Below are 21,748 nucleotides of genomic sequence, written 5' to 3' on the forward strand. Positions count from 1 at the left end.
AGGAAAACTCAATGGGTAAATTACTTGCAAAAAGATATCTCCAGACTCCCAACAATAAATACCCATCTCAAACTGATTCTATATAATTGGATTATGAAAACCTATATTACTTATAGACTTAATAAGATGAACACAAATATTCATGACAGCTGTCTTAAATGCAATGTTGAGAAGGGCACCTTATTTCATTGTCTGTGGGACTGTCCTGATACGAAAGTTCGGGAATGAAGTTATAAAATGCTTTTCTCAGATGACCTTGAATCCAGTACCCAAATGTTCTATACTTTGTATTCTTAATTTGTATCCAAATGATTGTATGTTAAACAGCAAAGAAAGGAAATTGGCTGACATTTGTGCAACAAGTTTGTAGTTTCTATGTTCATTTTTGACAAAGATATTGAGGAAATACAGAAATATTGGTGTTTTTATTGACTTATTGAATATGGATTAATCAACTTTATCACCAAACCAAGGGTTGGACAACTTGGTCAGTTAGGAGTAGAAGAATGTGAAAAAAGTCTGAAGTTTCTATGTTCATTTTTGACAAAGATATTGATGAAATACTGGACAAAGTGTGTTTTCATTGATTTATTGGCTATGGGTTAATCAATAATCAACATTTTCACCAAACCAAAGCTTGGACAACTTAATCTGCTAGTATTAGAAGAATGTGCAACAAGTTTGAAGTTTCTATGTTCATTTTTGATAAAGATATTGAGGAAATTCTTGAAAATGTGTGTTTTTGTAGATTTTTTGGCTATGGGTAAATCAATATTCAACATTATCACCAAACCAAAGGTTGAACAAATTGGTCAGTCAGTAGTAGAAGAATGTGCAAACAGTTTGAAGTTTGTATGGTCGATTTTGACAAAGATATTGAAGAAACATTCGGACTGTCTACCCCGGTCCCTAAATATGACGCAGAACCTGAACGGAGGTACGAATATGAATGTCTGTTGAATCTCGAATATGAAACTGATTTCACCTCGGTCTTCAACCGACAGTGTAATGCAGGGCCGGAGTGGGACCACTTTTCAGCCCGGGAGTTTCAGGCCCAAGACCGGCCCACTTTTTTTGTATCATATATTGGGTGATACAAAAAGTCTAATATTTTAAATAAATGTAATATTTTGCTTTCAGGCCCAAACCGGCTTACTTTTTTTGTTGTATACCAAAAGGAACATTTTGTAATTAAATGTAATATTTTGCTTGCGAATAGTTTTTTTATTTTTATGTTTTGTGTTATTTTATGTCTGCAGATTCCCTGTCACAATCATCATGACATACAGAGGGGATTCCCTGCAAATCCCCTCTGTGTGTCGCTTTGGATAAAAGGAAAAAAAAGCTTTTTGAAAGCAAGGTAACATCTGGACAACAATAACCATCAGGAAAATGGGAGTACGAACATACAAACAGCGGAATAACGACAAACGGACCAAAGTAAATATGGTAGACTATAGTTTAATTGCAACTCATTGGTTCTGTATGCACCTGAGGCCACCTCACCTTCCGATGACAATCATATTACAGAAAGACATCTGTAAGGTCAAGAACCTGCTTTGGTTCTACAGTACAAAACACAACTGAAATCAGGGGTTACGCGTGTAGGAGCCATGGAAAAGGAAGACAGGTCAAGGAGCCACAAGGTGGTTTTAAAGTTGGAGAAGTGTGCCTGCCAGCTGGTAGCTGGAGTTGGGAAAGTTAGCCACTTTAGCGCCAATCAGACTCCCCTATGATCTTCTCTTTATATTCTTCCTCCTCCCGTTTCTTCTTCTGTACCATGCTCGCCTTATGTATGCTGCAGCTGCTTCTTTGTTTTTGAGACTTCCTAAATCCCACTGGAGAATTCTGAGCACAGGAGAGTCGACATTCGCTCTTTAGCACTAAGTTTATGATTCCTAAGGGAAAAAAAGGAGAGAAAGTGTTACTGTTAGGCATTTAGATTATCCTTACAGTGCGTGTCAAAATTGTTCTTTTACACACATGATGCAAAAAATGATCTGCTGGCTAGATGTAGCATGACTTTATATATTATATAATGGTTCTGATTAAAATAAATATTTTATTTTTGCAAGATTACAGTACATGTTAAGCCACCGGCCACACAACCAGTTGTGTGTTGGATGGGCTAGCGAGCTAGCAGTGGCACAGAACAAAGTCACTTAATGTGACAAGACTGAATTTGAAAGAGCACAACCATTGTTCTCTCATATATATTTAGGGTTCCTCCGGTAGGATGAAACCTTTTGTTTTTGTTTTCCTCTCCTCCATGAAATGGCTCAATATCTTAAAAAGTCCTCAACCCGATGTTTTCAAATTTGGCCCAATGATACAACAGGTCACTCACTACTCCCTGACTGCTAATGGTTTACATGTGCCCATAGGTGGCGCTATAAGACTGATTTTCCCTGCGCCCCATTCCTTCAAAATGCCTGGAAATTGGTATGCATGTCTTATTTCTCATGGGGAACAAAAAAGACCCATGAGGTCCGCCATGATAGAGTTTGCTGTACTGTCCATATTTGGTAAAACCTTTAAAACCATTCTCCTCATGAACCATAGATCCAATCGACTTGAAATGTGTAACAGATGTGTATAATACATGTCTTTATATTGGGTGAAGTTGAATAAAAAATGCAATACAAAATGGCTGAAAGGGGTGTATTTATGTTAAAGTCCACCTTGCCTCAATATCTTTGTGTCAATAAATCAAATATCATTTTTAATGATTGTTTTTCAAACCTTGAAATGAAAAAAAATCTCAAATATGAGGGGCAGCATGTTCAACAACCACACTGGAAAAGCATGAGAGAAGACGCTGATGATCGATACTAACGCTCGACACTATCGATAGTATCAATGTTCGATACTATGGATTTTTCTATATTATGTGTGCTGGGAGATATTCGTAAGGATATGAACATTTAGAAACTAAACAGGAGCTAGAAAATGTGTATAACGTTATTCAACACCATGCAGCCTTTATTTTGGGGGTATGGAATACAGTTCGTATTCCGCAAATAGCTTGATGTGAAGTTTCTACAGACTGTAGCTTGCTTTGCTAAATAGCATGGTAGCTAGCAAGCATTCACAATATGTGAGACATTTTATAAGATGTTAAATACCCTTCTTTCAGTGTTTCACATGATAATTGGTTTGTACAGTAGTTAAAGGGGCGATTGATTGCAAAACCGATTTTACCTTGTCATAGTTGAATAACGACAGTTCGGTGGGTAAAATGAACATTCAGTGAACCTCAAAGTCCATTGACACCTCTTCCCTATGCAAATCTCAAACTGAAAACATTTGGCTGTAAAACGCTAGCTTTTCAACAAAGCCACCGGACTGACGTCAGTCCGGGGACGGCCTTTTTTGCCTCTGGTCTGTAGCTTTGTCACGCCCCGAAATTTACATCCAGACCAGCCCGAGGTAGTGTCTATCTCCGATACTAGTTGAGCTTCGCGCTGCTCTGTGTAGGCTACTTCTAAGGAATTACAAAGAAGAACGTTTTGAATTAGAACAAGGATATTGAAAATGGACCACGGTCGTAAATGGTGTGTTCCAGGCTGTACAAGGAAGGCTAACACTCAGTCTTCCAAAGGACCCAAACCTTCGACAGGCATGGCTATAAGAGGATCCCGGCGAAGTTCGACACTCAATTATTCATTTGCTCTGAACATTTCACCCAAGACAACCTTGGACAATTTCAAGCAGGATTTGCTAAGAAGCTGAACCTGAAAAGAGGTGTTGTTCCGACTGTATGCTCATTGCAACCGCAAGCTGTAAAGTACAGTATGATTTTGATGCTAACAGTTATTAGCAATGCTAACGTCTCCTGTATCTAGCATCGGTAGAATGCCAAATTCGTTTCAAAACACATCAATGACTCTAGCTAGACTAGCTGTAGTTGGCATTAGAAGATAAGCTTCCGAAAAAATTGCCAGAAAACGAATGGCAGTCTAGCCTATTGCTAACACCTGTCAAGATTATCTATTTGAAAAAACTGGAGAAAGGCAGGTGCTAGAGACAGGATATGTAAGCATTGCTAATAACTCTTACCAACAAAATCATACTACAGCTTGCAGTTGTGATGAACATAAGGTCGGAACGCACCTCTTTTCAGCAACAGCTTCATAGCAAATCCTGCTTTACATTGTCCCAGGTTTTCAAAACCGTCCTTGGTGAAATGGTTTGCGCAAATGCGTCGAGGGTCGAACTGCACAGGGATCTTCTACGCTACTGTATAGACAAACATCAGCTATGCCCGTCGAGTCAATATTAGCTAGACTATAGCTCATCTGCTTGTTATTAACACTGATTTGTAAGGAATGCAGGAACAGCTAGACAGCAAAACACAGACTGTGTAGGCATGTAAACTAGTTTAGCTTGCTAACGCAAGACCATAGGTAGAATGTGTGATGATTCAGCCTAGTTTATTGGCAATGGGGCTAAGGTTGTTTCATGTTCCTGACTGTGTTTCATTCAAATTGATAACCTGTGTTATGTAAATCTACAATTCACGATGCATGCTTGTCCAGATCTTTGTCAGATTATTTTTCAGCAAGATATCTAGAGCTAACTAAATGAAGCTGAGTTGAATCACGACAGTTTGTTTGCTAAGCTGTAGCCTAACGTTCTACCCACCTAAGTCAGTTTGCTTCGACAACAGAAGTGGAAACAACTAACGTTATCATTTCAAATGATATGTAGTCAATCTGTTGAAAACAGTGTTGTGTAGACACAATTGATTTATTTGCGCGTTTTTAAGTCTCCACCTTCGGTGTTTTAGTGAGTGCTGCTGTTGGCCGTGTTGCGTTTTTGCTCCCCAGATTCACTCATTGAAAACCAACCAATCAGCGCGCAGCTCATCTAAATATTAATGAGCATACCATAAAATGAGAAAAGCTAGTGTTTTTCTTCCCAGGAACATTTCAGAGGATCTATCAGGGGGCATAGAACAGCACCCGGGCCATTTTCAACCCAACTAATGTTACATACCCTATTCAGAGACCTTAAGAAACAGTGTGAAATACCCCAAAAACCCAGTCAATCGCCCCTTTAACATAAGTCACGCAATGCATTGTATTGTTCTTCTGCTAAGCTTATGATATTAAGTGGAAATCATGAGCCTGGCTGACTTCAGTCATAAGATGAGATCTATACTGACTGCATATTGTTTAAACATTTAGGCTACGTCAATTCAAAATAGTATAACTATCTGTGTGCGTTAATTTGATAATAGAAGCAGGGAATAACGCAAACGTTACTTTCCCTTGTAATTAATTACTTTTCTATGCAGTAACTAGTAAAGTAATGCAGTTACTTCTGAAATAATTAACTAATAACTGTAACGAATTACTAATTTTTGGTAACGTTCCCAACACTGCCTACAGATTATAGAGTCCCAGTAGTCTTCATCTTTGTCAGCATGGGCCCTGGCAAACTCTAGGCAGGCTATTTTGTGCCTGGCCTTTAGGAGAGGCTTCATTCCTGGACGGCACTCATGCATGCCATTCCCGTGCAGTGTACGCCATATTGTGTCACGGGAAATAGTCATCCCAGTTTGGCTTTTTACCTCTTTAGATAACTGCAGTGAACTTGCAAGCCGATTTTCTTCAACCCTTCTCATCCAAAGACGCTCCTGTCGAGGTGTGGACTTCCGTGGACGACCTGGACGTCTCTGTGAGATGGTTGCAGTTCCATATTATGCTTTTATAATATAATTCCATATAATGCTTTTGCTACAGTATTCTGACTGATAAGTAAAGCTTTGCTGATCTTCTTGTAGCCTTCACCTTTCTGGTGTAGAGCAATAATTTATTTCTCAGGTCTTGTGACATTTCTCTTTCATGTAATGCCATTGCTGACAGCATGAAATGGAAAGTAGCCTAGTACCCTTTTATAGTCAACTGTTTGCTGGACACCTGTGTAATGAATAATAACACCCACCTGTGGTTGAATTCTTGTTAAATTAGACATTTGTAGTAAAACATTTGGCTTTTCTCCAGCCACTTTCAGTGGGGTGTACCCATTTTTGCATCACCCTAATTTGAGTTAAACTGAAGAATGTGTACTCTAAATTATATTATTAACTTTACTTTCATGTTATAAGTTAAACAGATGTTATATTAAACTTGGTCTTGTAAACATTTTGGACAATTGTTTTTGTGTTCATTGAGATAGTTAAAAATGTTACTTTTCAAAGGGGGTGTACTCATTTACGCTAAGCACTGTACATAGAATAAATCATAATTTGCTATAGGGAAATCCATATGCGGGATGCTTGATTTAGATTAAGTATGTGACCATTTACTAATAACTACACACAGGAGGAACATTTTAATAGAAAAAATGCATAGTTTATTGAGATATAACACACAGTGTTTCATTACCTACAACCAGTGTTGGGAATAACTTTGGGAATAACTTTACTTTGTAGCGCGTTACTGTAACCCCACTACGGTAACTAGTAATGTAACTCATTACTTTTTTCAATTAAATAACGCAGTTACATTACTGAAATTTAAATGGGCTCGTTACTCGTTACTTTTTTCTTGCATGAATTCACCAATTTCCTGTTTTTAATCTAATTTAAACAAGTTTACGGTGACGCAGTGAAGAAATGAATCACTCCGCATTTTAGACCAGCCCACACAATGGCCGACAGTTCGGAACGTGCAAGCTTTGTGTCATGGAAATATCAACATTATTTTTCCCTTGTCCAGATCAAGGATAAAAATATACTGGTTAGTTGTAGTTTGTGTGCAGGTGCAAGAACTTTATCCACTGCGAAGAATAGTAATTATAATCTTCACAAGCACCTAGTAAAACAACACGCTTCTACAAAGCTAATCGTGAAAGAACCCAGTGCTAGCTCCGCTGATCAAGCAGTCGGAGGCACTTCATCAAAACAGCCCGGGCTTGATTTTAAACAGAAGTATTTCCAGTCTCTAAGCCAGGCAGAACTAAACAGACTGATTGCCAGGTCTGTTGTCAAGACATGCGACCTATGTCAACAGTTGAGTCCGTTGCCTTCAGGCAACTAATGAGCAACATACAATGATATAACATTTGACAGTTGTCTTGTCCCACACTGTGCCACTGCAACACTAAAATAGTATAACTATCTGTGTGCGTTAATTTGATAATAGAAGCAGGGAATAACGCAAACGTTACTTTCCCTTGTAATTAATTACTTTTCTATGCAGTAACTAGTAAAGTAATGCAGTTACTTCTGAAATAATTAACTAGTAACTGTAACGAATTACTAATTTTTGGTAACGTTCCCAACACTGCCTACAACAGAAAGGGTAGATCAAAATGTAAACTTGAGTCTCGATACATGGTTGATGGCCACCCTGCTCTGGGGCTGTGCCCCTGCCTGGTTAGCATGTTCAAAATGTTCTAGACACGTCCCTGGCTGGGATGGTGTGTCTGCAAAGTCTAAGGTCACAGGTTCGAATCCAGCCACAGCCTTTGGGGCTGTCATGATATAGAATATCTGTTTAATTAAACAGGATGACATCATTCTGAAATACCATGTGTAATTTCACCTTGAAATGTCAACCGTTTCTTAACCTTTGTCCCAAAGCTGACCAAAGCTAATACTCTGCCCTTTCTATTCAGAAATTCTCAACAGTTGGTGTGTAGCAGACAGGATAGAGTGACTGACTTGTAACCTTATGCTCATGAGTTCAAATCCACATTCAGCCTATTGTTGTTGGCTAAACATGAAGTTTTGCTCTTTTGTCCAACTCTTGTTGTCCAACTCTTCTACAATGTACATTTTTTGAATATTTTGCCATTTTGCAGAGGAACCAGCATCGCTGCTTGCAGCTAAATTTGGTGGCCAAGCAGCGAAGCTGCGATGCCACCCTTAGTGTTTCTACCTATTATTATTATTATTGGTGCCCAAGCAGCGAAGCTGCAAAGCCACCTTGAGGGTTTCTTCCCTTTCTTCTTCTTCTTATGTCTAAACTTCCCCCTTTTGGTGTCTAAGGCAGCCCCTGGAACCGCATGGTCAGAAGTTGTGAAATTTGGCACACTTTGGGACCAGTCCCCTCATCAATTTCACCAAGTTTCATGTTTCCCATTCCAACCATCTAGTGCCACCACAACCGCAAGTTGTAAGTATGATTTTGTCTTTAACAGTTATTAGCAATGCTAATGTCTCCTGTATCTAGCATAGGTAGAATGTGTGATGATTTAGTTTATTTGCAATGGGGTTAACGTTATTTCATTCTAATAAATAACCTGAGTTGTCATGTAAATCTACAATTCACGATGCATGTTTGGCTATGTTGGGTCTCTGCAGCTTCGCTTGTTGTAAACCAACCAATCAGCGCACAGCTCTTCTAAATATTTATGAGCATACCATAAAAAGGAGAAAACCTCCTATTTTATTCTAGGGGTATTTCACAGGGTTGCATTAGGGCGCATAGAACAGCACCCGGGCCATTTTCAGCCCAACCAATGTTGGGCTGAAACTCTTGGTTTTCTCCTTTTATGGTATGCTCATGAATATATAGATGAGCTACGCGCTGATTGGTTGGTTTACAACGAGTGAAGCTGCGGCGCAAAGACGGCCAACAGCACTCAACCCATTTTGAGACCTTAAGGAACAGTGTGAAACACCCTATAAAATCAATCAATGACCCCTTTAAAGTTTCGAGGCTGACGTTTGGCAACTCAAACCTTCAGCTCCCTCCACAGATTTTCTATGGGATTAAGGTCTGGAGACCTGGAGACCTGGATATGGCCTGGCTAGGCCACCAGGACCATAATGTGCTTCTTTTTGAGCCACTCCTTTGTTGCCTTGGCTGTGTGTTTTGAGTCATTGTCATGGGAATACCCATTCACGACCCATTTTCAATGCCTTGGCTACGGGAAGGAGGTTCTCACCCAAGATTTGACTGTTCATGGCCCCCGGCTATCGTCCCTTTGATGCGGTGAAGTTGTCCTGTCCCCTTAACAGAAAACACCCCCAATGTTTCCACCTCAGTGTTTGACGTGGGGATGGTGTTCTTGGGGTCATAGGTAGCATTCCTTCTCCTCCAAACATGGCGAGTTGAGTTGATGCCCAAGAGATTTATTTTGGTCTCATCTGACCACAAAACTTTCACCCAGTTCTCCTCTGAATCATTCAGATTTTCATTGGCAAACTTCAGACATGTCTGTACATTTCAGTCCTTCACTCCTACTTATTTCACTAATTTAAATGCAAATCTATAAAAAAATGTACATGCATTTTTATGGATGTTTTTGTTGATATTCTGTCTCACTATTCAAATAAACCTACCATTAAAGGGGTGATTGACTGTTTTTGTGGTATTTCACACTGTCCCTTAAGGTCTCCGAATAGGGTATGTAACATTGGATAGCATTCTACCAATGCTAGATACAGGAGACATTAGCAATGCTATTAGGCTGACTGTTAGCGACAAAATCATACTTACAGCTTGCTTTTGTGATGAACATACGGTTCGAACAGCACCTGTTTTGAGCAACAGCAATTTAGCAAATCATCCTTTAAATTGTCCAAAATTTCATTCAAAACTGTCTTTGGTGAAATGGTTTGTGCATATGAATAAATGTACCAAACTTCACAGGGATCTTCTCATAGAAAAACATCAGCCATGTCTGTCAAGTGTCTGGTTCCTTGTGAAGATTATGAAAAGTGTCAGCATTCCCAGGACAGCTTGGAACACCGCATTCCATTTTCAATACTACTACTAATTCTCAATATACTACTAATTCTACGCGACCTCCATTTATGTTAATTTTGATTAAAAAGTTTACAGCCTTCCTAGTCTTAGGGGTGTATTAAGAAATGATGTTTAGGTGTGATGTAATTTATTTATAGAGTTATGTATATTTAGCATGTGAGTGTTGTGAAATTTGTTTTGTCACACTGGATGACATTTGGTGATTTTATCCTTACCCGGCAAGGAGTTTTGACCAAGTGATTGTCTAGGTGTGAAGAGTACAGTAGATTAGCCGCATGATCTTTTACTCACTCTTTGTCAATTGTGGAGTGGGATTTTGGTTATGTGTTACAAGTGACTGATAACTCATGCACCATTGATAATTTTGATTGGAATTCAACTTGATTCCATAGTGATTCGGAAGGTGCAGGCTTATTAGACATTTGTGTAGAGATTGCACATGATGCAAATCACTTAAAATTGATTTACAAATATAGAAAGAGGAAGGAACTGTAAGGTAGATTTTCTGTGTACATGTACAGCCAAAGTATCTGTGAGGTCAAAGGTCCTGTAGCGAGGCCTCTCTCTGAGCAGAATATAGCACACCACCCAGACAGTTAGGAGATTGTGAGGCAAATCATGTACAAACAGGCACTTCAACATAATTCACGACTATCTCAGCTGTTCTATACTCGAGTGTATCAGTGTGCTGACCACTGAAGACCCGTTAAGGAAGCAATTCTGTGCATTCTATATCTGTACTGTCCGACTCATGTATTTAAGCATGAGTGAGAGACAGAGATTCACTCATGCCATCAGTTTGTCTTGAACTGATTGTTTGATCCGGGTACTTGACTAATAAACCAGAATCAAATTCCTTTTCCGTTGACTACTTCCGGCCTGCCTCCTTCAGCGTTCGCTACTAGGTTAGCAAAATAGACGCAAAGGGGGGGGTTGGGGGGTACACACCCGAAAGCTTGTCTCGAGGGGGGGACGAGAACGAAGGGGAACCTTGGATTAAAACATGTCCATAGGTACCTAGCAAAAAGAAGCCTAAACTTTCCTAGACCTTTAGCTACGGCAGTATTGTTGAAAGCTCGCTGATATAGTCTGTCTTACTGGAACGGCGTATGTATACATCGTTGCTAACGTGTGCTGACGTTGTGACTGTGTGTGTATGTGAGAAAGATGCGTGAGTGACAAAGAGACAGAGGGAGAGCAGGGAAAGGAAATGCAGCTGAACGAATACGCTGCGCGTTTTAACCTAAAGTAAAATATATATATATATATATATATATGAAACGCAGTATGTGGCGGCCGGTGTTGATTCTGTGGCGCACCGCCACAAATTAGTCTGTGTGTGGGGAAACACTGGTTGTGAGATTTGAAATTTTGATAGGAACGAGGTTTCAATTGACTTTGAGGTTAACTCTATTTTACACACCAAACTGTCATTTTTCTAGACTGATCATTTCTTTGTCAGTGGGAATTGTACAAAATCAGCAGGGGATCAAAAAAAATCCCCCTCAAAATCCTGTCAAATTCACCACCATGGGCTGTATTTGTTTTGTCAGCTTTAATTTGCTATGCAAGCTAACAAAAAGACTTAAATCGACCTGCAACACAATTTTTCTAGGGATGCACAATATATCGGCGGCCATATCAGTTTGAAGATAAACACTAATTGTATTTGTTATTGTCATCGGTCCGATAAGAAAATGTGGTCAATACATTGGTCATCTTTTTTCTTTTTAGGCAATTGATTTTATTTATATAAAAGAAAGTTGGCCATAGGAATGTATAAATAATTGGAAATCGGTTCATTTTGGTAAAGAAACATGTTTTAGGCAGTTAAGGTTTTAAAATAAAAGCAGTTTTCCACTGTATTTGTCTGCCTTTTGTTTTAGTAATCAGACTCAGGTTTTGTATTTATCGGCATATATCGGTTACTGGCTTCCAAATATAAAGATTTATTGATACCGGACACAATTTCCATATCAGTCCTTCCCTACATTCCCATTTTAACTGTATTACTGGTAAATGTTTTGGTAATAAGTAATCTAGAATGTGCCGTTTTATTTTTGTTCACAGTAGGGCTGTGCAATATGACCAAAATCTCATATCCTGATATAGATCCTTTCATATCCCGATAACAGTTGATCACAATATGGCATATGTTCTGTAAATTCATTGAATAAATTGTTAATATAAAATTACCAATTTCTTTGTTCCACATGTTCAACAAATAAAAAGCACACTCGTATTGAAATTTTTTTTTAAATCTTCATCTTTAGATTCTTACCTTTAATGCAGATTTTTGAGTGGTTAATAGTAGCTGTCAATCACTCCGTTTGCAAGACACGCGACTGTAGTAAATTACGTTACCCACGCAATTGACTAGTTACTCACAGACCCTTCCCCCGCTAAAACACTGGTCAAATCTCGCAGACTAGCTCTACTCGTTTTTCAACATGAAAAAAAACAAAGAAAAGGTCCAATTTGCAGGTTGCACATGTACGAGTAATTGGTCGCACATAGTGAAAATCAGTGGTTCTAAACCTTGGTTCTCAGTCGCAAAATGGAACCATTTGGTCGCAGTCTGGAGCCCTGGCACATCAAAGCTTAGTGCATTGTGAGAGTTAAACATAATCACCACACAAAGCATAGTTTATATTTTAAATTTAGCTGCAAGTAGCAATGGCGGATTCCTCCTCAAAATTGAAAAATGTATAATAATATATAAATACATAATAGATGGTAACACTTGAGTCGACAAAGGTAACGAAAAAGAAAATGTTCTGCATGCATCAAGATTTTAACCACTACCCCCTGGAGGACAAATGCTATGCCAGGGCTCGACAATAACATGGCCCGATGGCCCATTTTTTAACAACTGGCGCGAGACAATAAAGTGAAGATGGCAGCAAAGTAGAGCTACAAGCTCAAATGGAAGCAACTTTTTTTATGGAATGAAGATGCACTGTGTCGTCTGACGTATGTTCCCCTCTAAAGCAGACAAAAGTGGATCTTTTTACACAGGCACCGACAATTTTTCGAAAACCTTTATAGCCTGCATCCCATACACCGATCAACTACAGGCTGTGAAAATATCTACATCTAACCAACCCCAAAAGGAAGTCATCAGCTCACATAACAAACAGCCACCACTGTATTCAAACCTTATGAGATTACTGCAACACTGACCAGAACATAAACACAAAATTAATAAACCAATCAGAACATGAATTTGAGACACCCACAATCCCTTGCACCAATAGCATCAATGGAACAAAAGACCGCTCCCTTGGGTCGCTACAATATTTTACACACATGATGCAAGAAATCCAAAATGCTGGCTATCTGTTGCATGTACTAGAGACAATAGTTCTGGCTTTTTTGATGTAGTAATCCCCTCAGAGATAAACATTCAAGTTTTCACTAGCAGCTAGACTACAAGTAGCTAGCTACTAGGGTTGTAACGATACACTCAGCTCACAATTCGATACGTATCACGATGCTGGGTTCACGATACGATATATATCTAGATAACATTTAACTGAAATTTAACAACTTCAACAATGTGCAAAATTTAAGGATTTTATTTAAACTTCTGTATGTTGTAACAATTTTTGTGTGTTAATTTGTGTGTCACTGAACAACTAAACTGATGTTTTACATGAAATGAGAAGACAGAACTTAAAGCAGTAAAAGTGACAAAGTTTTAGTTGTGGTGTGCTTGCCTCCGGCAACTTGAATTTTTATTACACGGCTGTTCTTAATGCTGTAGAATGCTCCATTCACTTGAATGTGGCTTCCCAACGTTCTGCGGTAAACAATTTTCTCATATTTGACCGTTGCTATGAATATTTGATCGCTGTCAAGGGAAGTGGTCTTTTTGGCTCGGATTCACGTCTTTCGTAGCACTCCGCAAGTAGTTCGGTAACTTTTCAACCACTCTGTTGCTTAGCAAAGTCAGCTGATTTGAAGCCTAAATAATGCTCAAAGTCTATGAAGTTCAACGTCTTTGGCGAACTATTTATCTGCTAATCAACAATACGAATGGTAACAAATACATTGTAAAAAGAGGTTTTTGAATTAAGTTATTTTTGTTGGCAAGTAGCCATGTAATAAGTGGGATAATGTACAGAACGCCGGTCATTATTGGGAAAATAAACCCCGACAGGGCGAACAGCACCCCGACGCAAAGCGAAGGGGTTTTGTTTCGCCCTGAAGGGACTTATTTTCCCAATAATGACCGGCGTTCTATACATAATCCATTACAAAAGAAACTTTCTCATTTCCGGCGCTTTGAAAGAATCAGTGAAGTGTGGATAGCAACAGCAGCTAGCTTGCCTCTAGCAAACTGCTTTTGAATTAGCCATGTCCCCTTAAATTAATTCGAACTTATTTACGTTTTGGGGGGCTTATTTTCAGTTAACAGACAGTAGCCTACTATTTGAATCGCAATACCATCTGAAATACTGCCAGTGACAACGTTGTTACAGTAGCTTGTTTCAAGGGGGTTTCTTGTTTCAAAGGGTGTTCTTAATGAATTATGCAATATGATTATGCTAAATGCTCAAAAATATCACTAGATGGGAAAACGGACCCACCTGCAAGCAAGCACACCCCACAATTTCCCCAGAAATTGTACCCTCTCTAGTTTTTTTTGTTCTGCAACACTCAGTGTTATGTCCGAGGGCCGTAACACTGCTGTGGTGAACCTGGCTTGTTTTGCAGTGGCTTTTTATGTTTTACAACCGGAGGACTGACCAGAAGACTAACTGTTCTTTCGGTCAGAATAAAAAACTTAAAAACCTATGCCTCTGACTGGTTTAGAACCTACGACCATTCACTTACCAGCACAACATCTCATCCAATTGAGCCATTCCCAGACCTTTAGGTGACACAAACATATTGAGGCAACATGTACATTTACATAAATACACCTCTTTCAGCCATGTTGTATTTGATTCATTTTTTCCAAGTAGCATTTTTAAATTACATCAATTCTACACATCTGTACAAAATTTCTAGTCAATTGGACCTTTGGTTCAAGAGAAGAATTTTGAAAGTTTTCCCAAATTGTCACTGTACAGGAAAATCCATTATGGTGGACCTTATGGGTCCTTGAGGCTTTTTTGTTCCTTGTGAAAAATGAGGCATGTACACCAAGTTTCAGAATAATTGGAGCAATTGGGATGTAAATGCCGTCATGTCAAAAATTGACATTTGGGAAATTGAGGGGTGTGAAAATCAACGCACTGTATTTTTGTAAGCCCTTCGACTGGTTAGCTCCTGCGATTCCCACACAGCAGAAGTCTAGTAGTTAGCTAGCTAGCTCTACAATTTACCGGGACTAGGTCTGAATCTAGGAGCAAAACGGAGCACAGCTGCAAGCTGTGTGTATATGCAGGTAGCAATGCTAGACAGTGTTGGGTAAGTTACTTCAAAAAAGTTATTAATAATCAATATTGTATTTAAAATACTTCAATAATTACTCTGTCTAAAAAGTAATTTAATTACTTAATAAATAATGTAATGCATTAATTATTACAATCCCTATAAACCTTGACTGGATAAACAACAGACAGGAAACACTTTCAATAATTAAATACAAGTCGAACTTGGAATACTTTAGCCTTTTAAAACATAGCCTACTAATACTTGTCATTAAGGAACACATGTAACCTTCTTTGATCTTTAGTTACCAAACAATATGTGCATAACACAAAAGCTTAACTTTAAGTTAAACATGTCATCACAGGATTCTACAGAAGGCCTACGCAGCGGTAGCATCTCTTCCTGCAATTTTCTTTGCAATAATGTTTTTAAGATGACCTTCAGACACTTTCTGCAATGGCGATGTAAACTCAAGATTTGCCTGCTTAACAGGTGATGCTGAGGTGTTATCTGTTGATGCCAAAGTAAATTCCTTGTCTGTGCAAACTTTCATGGCGACTAAAACCCTTTCTGATTCTGATGAACATGGATCAAAAAAAATTTTCGTCGATGCTGCCTTGTGACGTGCTTCAGTAGTTTACTTGTGCTAGCCGCAGCCGCATATAGTTTTGTCTCCCTAGGACATAGCTTGCACTTTACATTAACGTTCTTGTCAACCTGGGACAAAAAGGTAAAGTACTTTGAATATTTCCATTTGGTAAAACAGCTAGAGCTACTTGCTTGGGCCGAGTCCGAAATCTTCCACTTTAAACCACTAGAGGCCGCGCTTATGCAGCAAAAACTCACGTCTCCTGTGCAACTGCACTACAGCTAACAATTTTAAAGAGGCAGCGTTAAGAGGCACTTTTACCCAAAGACAATACATTTATATTCTAATTTAATATTGATGTATACATAACTGTTTTACTAATTTACAGTATGTAACGCGGGGAGTCAGGTGGCTGAACGGTTAGGGAATCGAGCTAGTAATCTGAAGGTTGCCAGTTCGATTCCCGGCCATGACAAATGACGTTGTGTCCTTGGGCACTTCACCCTACTTGCCTCGGGGGAATGTTGTACTTACTGTAAGTCGCTCTGGATAAGTGCGTCTGCTAAATGACTAAAGGTAAGGCCAAAGGTAAAGGTAACGCAAGTACATTATAAGTAACTAATTATAATACCTACAAATGAACAGTAATCCCTTACTTTACTTTTTCAGTGGATAAGTAATTTAATTACACCCAACACTGATGCTAGTGCTAAATAACTATTTAGCTGATCCACTCCATGACATTTTACATTTACATTTACATTTAGTCATTTGGCAGACGCTCTTATCCAGAGCGACTTACAGTAAGTACAGGGACATTCCCCCCGAGGCAAGTAGGGTGAAGTGCCTTGCCCAAGGACACAACATCATGTGGCGCGGCGGGGAATCGATCCAGCAACCTTCTGATTACTAGCCCGACACCCTCACCGCTCAGCCATTTGACTTCCTTACATGACGCCAGGTAAGTAGGTCTTGTGAGACTGCTCACCAAAAGAACGAAGTGGAACCCACTTGTCTAGCAGATGACAGAAGACATGTTTGTAGGTACCTAGCAAAAAGCAGCAAATTTCCTAGACAAAACAGCAATGTAACGTTAGCGTAGCAAACTAGCGATTTTTAAAAACGTTTCAATTGTGTAGAGCACAAAACAAGAAACATTTTTGATCATTTACTCAAGCCGAAAATATTACATTCATGGGACTCTCTGGATGATCTGTCCGCCAATGTTGCAGGTAGCGCAGTATTAACATACCCCTTAGTTTCAAGTAAGCTCTTGAGCTCACTTGGTTTTAAGGGGTGTATACCCCTTTGTCTTGGCCCAACCCTCGATCAAAAATATTATTGGGACACCAATTACTCTCACGGGAACGCGCAAAACTAAGGGCTAGGGGTGAGACAGAGTATTGGCATTCGGCCTTAGCTAGGGTACTAATGCTGAGGGCTCGCTGATATCGCTGTCTGTGTTTCTATAACGTTGTATCTATGCTTCGTTTTGACGTTAGGCTAGCACTAAGGTCCGTTGGTGCACACAAGGCACTTTTTGCCACAAAAACTTTGTAAGCTCCTAAACCGTGCAACGGAACATAAATAAAAATACAAGCAATGCAATCGGGACCAAGACAAACATTTTGACACTGACATTACATTTACATTTAAATTACACTACATTAGAAGTTGTCTACGTAGTCCAAATATTGAGGGATCCTTAGGGGTGGGAAAATAATCATAAATATATATGAGAGAGAACATTGGTTGTGTCAAAGCCAAGCACACCCAATAATAAGAAATAAAAATATAGATTGATAAGATTGGTAGCCCTACAACTAATAAGTGTGCCCACCTCCCTCCACCTGTCAGAGGTCAGTCACTGCTGTTGTTGCTAGCCAAACTTCACTAAGGGGATTGTTTGAATACGCCAGATTTATAGATAGATATAACCCTACGTTTCAACTATATAGAAACGGATTATGAGGTCGATCGGATTAAATGAGCAAAAACAAGGCTCAATTTTCCCTCATCTGTACATATTTGTTTTTGTTTTGCAGACGGGAGAGAAATACCCGTGCTAGCTAACTAGCACTCGTCGGAAATAAATCCCAACTGATCCAAATCCCAACTGATAAATGGGTCAGATGGCTGAGTGGTTAGGGAGTCGGGCTATTAATCAGAAGGTTGTTGGTTCGATTCCCAGCCGTGCCAAATTACATTGTGTCCTTGGGCAAGGCACTTCACCCTACTTGCCTCGGGGAGAATGTCCCTGTACATACTGTAAGTCGCTCTGGATAGGAGCGTCTGCTAAATGTAAATGTTAACCGTTTTCACAGCCCTGTAGAGGAGACCTTCGTGAACAGGTTGACAAAGTTTAGGCTGTGGCAGTGAAGTTCAGGTTAGTAGTTTTCTTACCAGTGACAGTCTTGCATACATATGTATCACAGACAGACCCCCACCCCTCTGCTTGAGGCAACGGCCCAGGTGGATGTTGCATTTCTGATTGAATGCTCTCTAAATGCTCACCCATGGTTTTTGTCATGTCTTTTCGCTTGGTTCCTAGCCTTCCCAGAGCCTTTGGCATGGTCAGCTGAACCCTCCTGTGTCAGGCCTTGGGGTGCATCTCGCAGGCCGAAGCTCTTCGCAGCGTGGCCAAGATGGAGGGTGCGTATGTGGAAGATGTGCTTCACGCTGGAAGGATAGGCAGTGTATGCTCGCACAAAAGACTGCAGGGCTGAAGGGATACAAGAAATTAAATTAATTAAATGTAATTAAATTAAAATAACAGAGCAGCGCAACACCAAGGGTAGTGGTTCCACATAATTGGGCACCACCACTCTTGACAATCAGTTACAAGTTATTATTTGCATGTCATGATTGATCTTTTAATAGGTAAAACTGTATAAAGCTGCAGAATAGGTATTCTGTCGCTGGAAAGGAGGAATAACACAAAAGCAGGTTAAATAAAATATGAATACTACATTTACTAAAATGGCCTTTGTTTTTTCACAGCTGTTATACTGAAAGAAAGAATAAGTGAGAGAGACCGAGACCTTTCTTTGCCAGTTGGACATTTTCTTCGTTGGCATGGACAACGTTCTCAAACTCTGTCTGGAGAACAGTAGCCCTCTCACGGATCTCTTGCTCCAGAGCCCCTGAGGACTATGCATCAACAAAAACACACACAAAGTAATGTTATTGTCAGTATGTCATTTTACAGCAGTTATCCCACAGCCAACCAACAGAATGCAGGACAACAGTATTTATCCATGAGTTGGCTAGGTAGATTGCCTACTTGTGTCATTGATTGAAGCAATTTATGGAAATTTGAACACCTGACCAATAGGTCTTAATTCCTACCCCCATTGTACACAAAACAGAAACAGTATGGAAAATACCAAAAACAGTCCCACACTCGTATTAAACATAATGCATGTTGGTAACATGTTGAATCATTAGTTAGTTTCAGAGTTGAAAGTTTCAAACTATTTAACCAGCATACTTTTTAATTTTTTTATATGTCATAAAGTCAGAGGCCCCGGGCCTATTTAAGTACCGCACTGGGTTCGATCATGCCACCTCTGACATCCCAAGCGCCGCCAATACCAAGTACGCCAACGAAAAGCTAAATATCGGTTGATGCGGGGTGGCCTGCTACTTACCTGATGAATGAGTTTCACCGATACACACCGGCTACATCTATGAACTACTTCTGAGTAGGTGTTGTCAGTGAACAGGCTGTAAAACTGTTGGTTAAGAGACTCGTGAAAAATTGATGCTAATTATTTGGGAAACATTTTTTAACTGCAGTCAAGTTGTCATTGTTTGTGTCAAACAAGTTGTAAATTTGTTGTAACATTAAAACAGGAGATCATGACTGTGCTTAAAGTGATGCTGGAGCTCCAGCGGTTTGCTTTGTAGGTGAACAAAACATTCGGAAGACGTTGCAGAATCACGAAAAATTACAGGATATACTTTTTTTCCATTGGTTGTTGCATTAAATCTTACCCAAATACAATGGTGCCTATTTCCGATTGGCTATTGTATAGACAATCTTTTTTTGATTGGCTGATAAGTGGCAGGCTCGACTAAGAACTCCAGGGGAGACGTGCTTGACTGCCGGTTCAACAGTGAGAGTGGGGCGGCCAGAGGAATTTTGGTTGGGTGCTGCAGCATATTGAATATATTATAAAAAAAGATTTTCTGCGTGAGAAATGCAATGTGTGGAGGGAGGGCATGACTAAAGACCGAAATGAGTGACAGATACAGACAGTTTGTTACCGTGGGCCAGAATTGGCAATTTATTAATTCCTTATTATTATGTTAAACAAGGTTACTGCTACACCTATTGTGTAAGGGAGAATGTATAGCATAGGCATTTTTGGCAATTTAAAAAGGTGTTTGGATCCAGCTCACTGGACACTTCCTCTAATCAATTGGACTTTACATTACTGAAACATCACTCGCTAATATAGTGAATGACTAACAGCTGGCCTCTGATGCAGGCTCTCTCTTTCTGTCCTGGTTCTCCTGGACCTGAGTGCAGCATTTTACACTGTTGATTATAAAATTATCATTGACTATATTGATAGCTGTTAGGGATGTAACAATATATTGTGGAACAATATAGGGCGATACAAAATGTTTACAATATGTATCGTAGAGTTATGGCAATATTTTTTCAAACCTTTTTTGAAACCTAACATATGTTTAGAACGTAAGGCCCTGAAGTACATCCAGCTAGCGCGTTTCGTACATTAGTCGCTAGCTACGTTATCGAGTTAACATGACTAGCTCATATTACCATCAATTAACTGGCTGTGAATAGCAGCGATGCATCGAATAGTGTCCCTTAACTGACCCACTGGGTTAGAATGTTATTTATTTTAGGCTATAATTTATTTTCAGCTAATCTGAAATTGATAGACTACCTAAGGTAGAGCTAAATCTAATCTATGCCAATGTCTACCACTATTTCAAATAGTAGCTAGAATACCAATACCTACCAAATAGTATTTGATAGAGTGTGTTTATAGTCAGTGAAGAGGCTACAAAAGCCTACAAAAGTTTGATGCTTGCAATGTACATATTAAGACAGAGACGGCTTAAATAGACCTAGACCAGCTGTAATGCCTGCATACTAAAATGCAATGGGGATGTGTGGAGCACCAGCAGGTACATTTATCCATTTATGCATTTAATCTACCCAGACGCTCCCATGTTACCCCGGTCCTCATCTCTCTCCACTGGCTACCCCGTATCAGATTCAAGACCCTGGTACTGACCTTCCGAGCAGTGAACGGGACTGCACCCGACTACATCAAGTCTCTCCTGCAACCTTACACCCCCACCCGTCACCTACGGACTTCCTCAGACAACCGCCTGGTGGTCCCACCGCTCAAGACTGCCAAACACAAGCTCTTCTCCTGCCTGGCCCCCCAATGGTGGAACCAGCTCCCCACCTCCATCAGGGACACCGACTGTCTCCCCACCTTCAAGAAAAGGCTCAAGACACACTTGTTCCGGGAGTACAACGGCACTTAGGAATGCTTGTCTAGACCTGTTGTTAGGTTCCTCCAGGATCACAATGACTCTTATTGAGTGACTTGTTGCTCTTGTAGGTTAGTTATAACGAAGTTAAGTCTTGTACTCGCTGTGAAATATTTTACTATTGATTGTTCTTCCACAGGTACAGTCCTGCACTTTTTTGTGGTTCATGTTGTTTTAATTTGTAAAATTTGTATGACTGCATGCTCTTATGGGTCTTCCCTTTTGGCACTTGTTTAGTTTTTTCACAATGTATGCTTCATGTTTTGGCTGCTTGCAATGTTTGGGACTACCTCGTTGTTATGATCAGTGACCTATGCTCTTTTGTAAAGCTCTCTCTTGGAAGTCGCTTTGGATAAAAGCATATGCTAAATGCATAAATGTAAATGTAAATGTAAAAAAGGTCTATAGGCATTCTATACAAGTCATTCTACAGTGCCCTCCAAAAGTATTGGAACAGTGAGGCGAATTCCTTTATTTTTGCTGTAGACTGAAAACATTTGGGCTTGACATCAAA

At 39.6% G+C, this 21,748-nt stretch overlaps 1 protein-coding gene across 2 annotated transcripts in view; it reads right to left on the minus strand.

The window, feature by feature from the left end:
- Positions 1-886: 886 nt before the first annotated feature.
- ddx31 (DEAD (Asp-Glu-Ala-Asp) box polypeptide 31) overlaps positions 887-21,748 on the minus strand; it is a 68,127-nt gene continuing 47,265 nt past the window's right edge. The window contains exons 19-22 of one of the 2 annotated variants that reach the window (XR_006956198.1): positions 18,738-18,846; positions 18,211-18,418; positions 5,576-5,680; positions 887-1,898 (exon numbers count right to left, since the gene is read on the minus strand). Coding sequence is in view for 1 of the 2 variants with exons in the window: in XM_047021332.1 (XP_046877288.1) it covers positions 1,829-1,898; positions 18,211-18,418; positions 18,738-18,846 (387 nt within the window). In the remaining variant the exon portion in view is untranslated. The remainder of the gene's footprint in view (positions 1,899-5,575; positions 5,681-18,210; positions 18,419-18,737; positions 18,847-21,748) is intronic. The other variant, XM_047021332.1, reaches the window with a different exon arrangement.

The sequence above is a fragment of the Hypomesus transpacificus genome, chromosome 6 (assembly GCF_021917145.1).
Source record: "Hypomesus transpacificus isolate Combined female chromosome 6, fHypTra1, whole genome shotgun sequence".
Classification (NCBI taxonomy): domain Eukaryota; kingdom Metazoa; phylum Chordata; class Actinopteri; order Osmeriformes; family Osmeridae; genus Hypomesus; species Hypomesus transpacificus.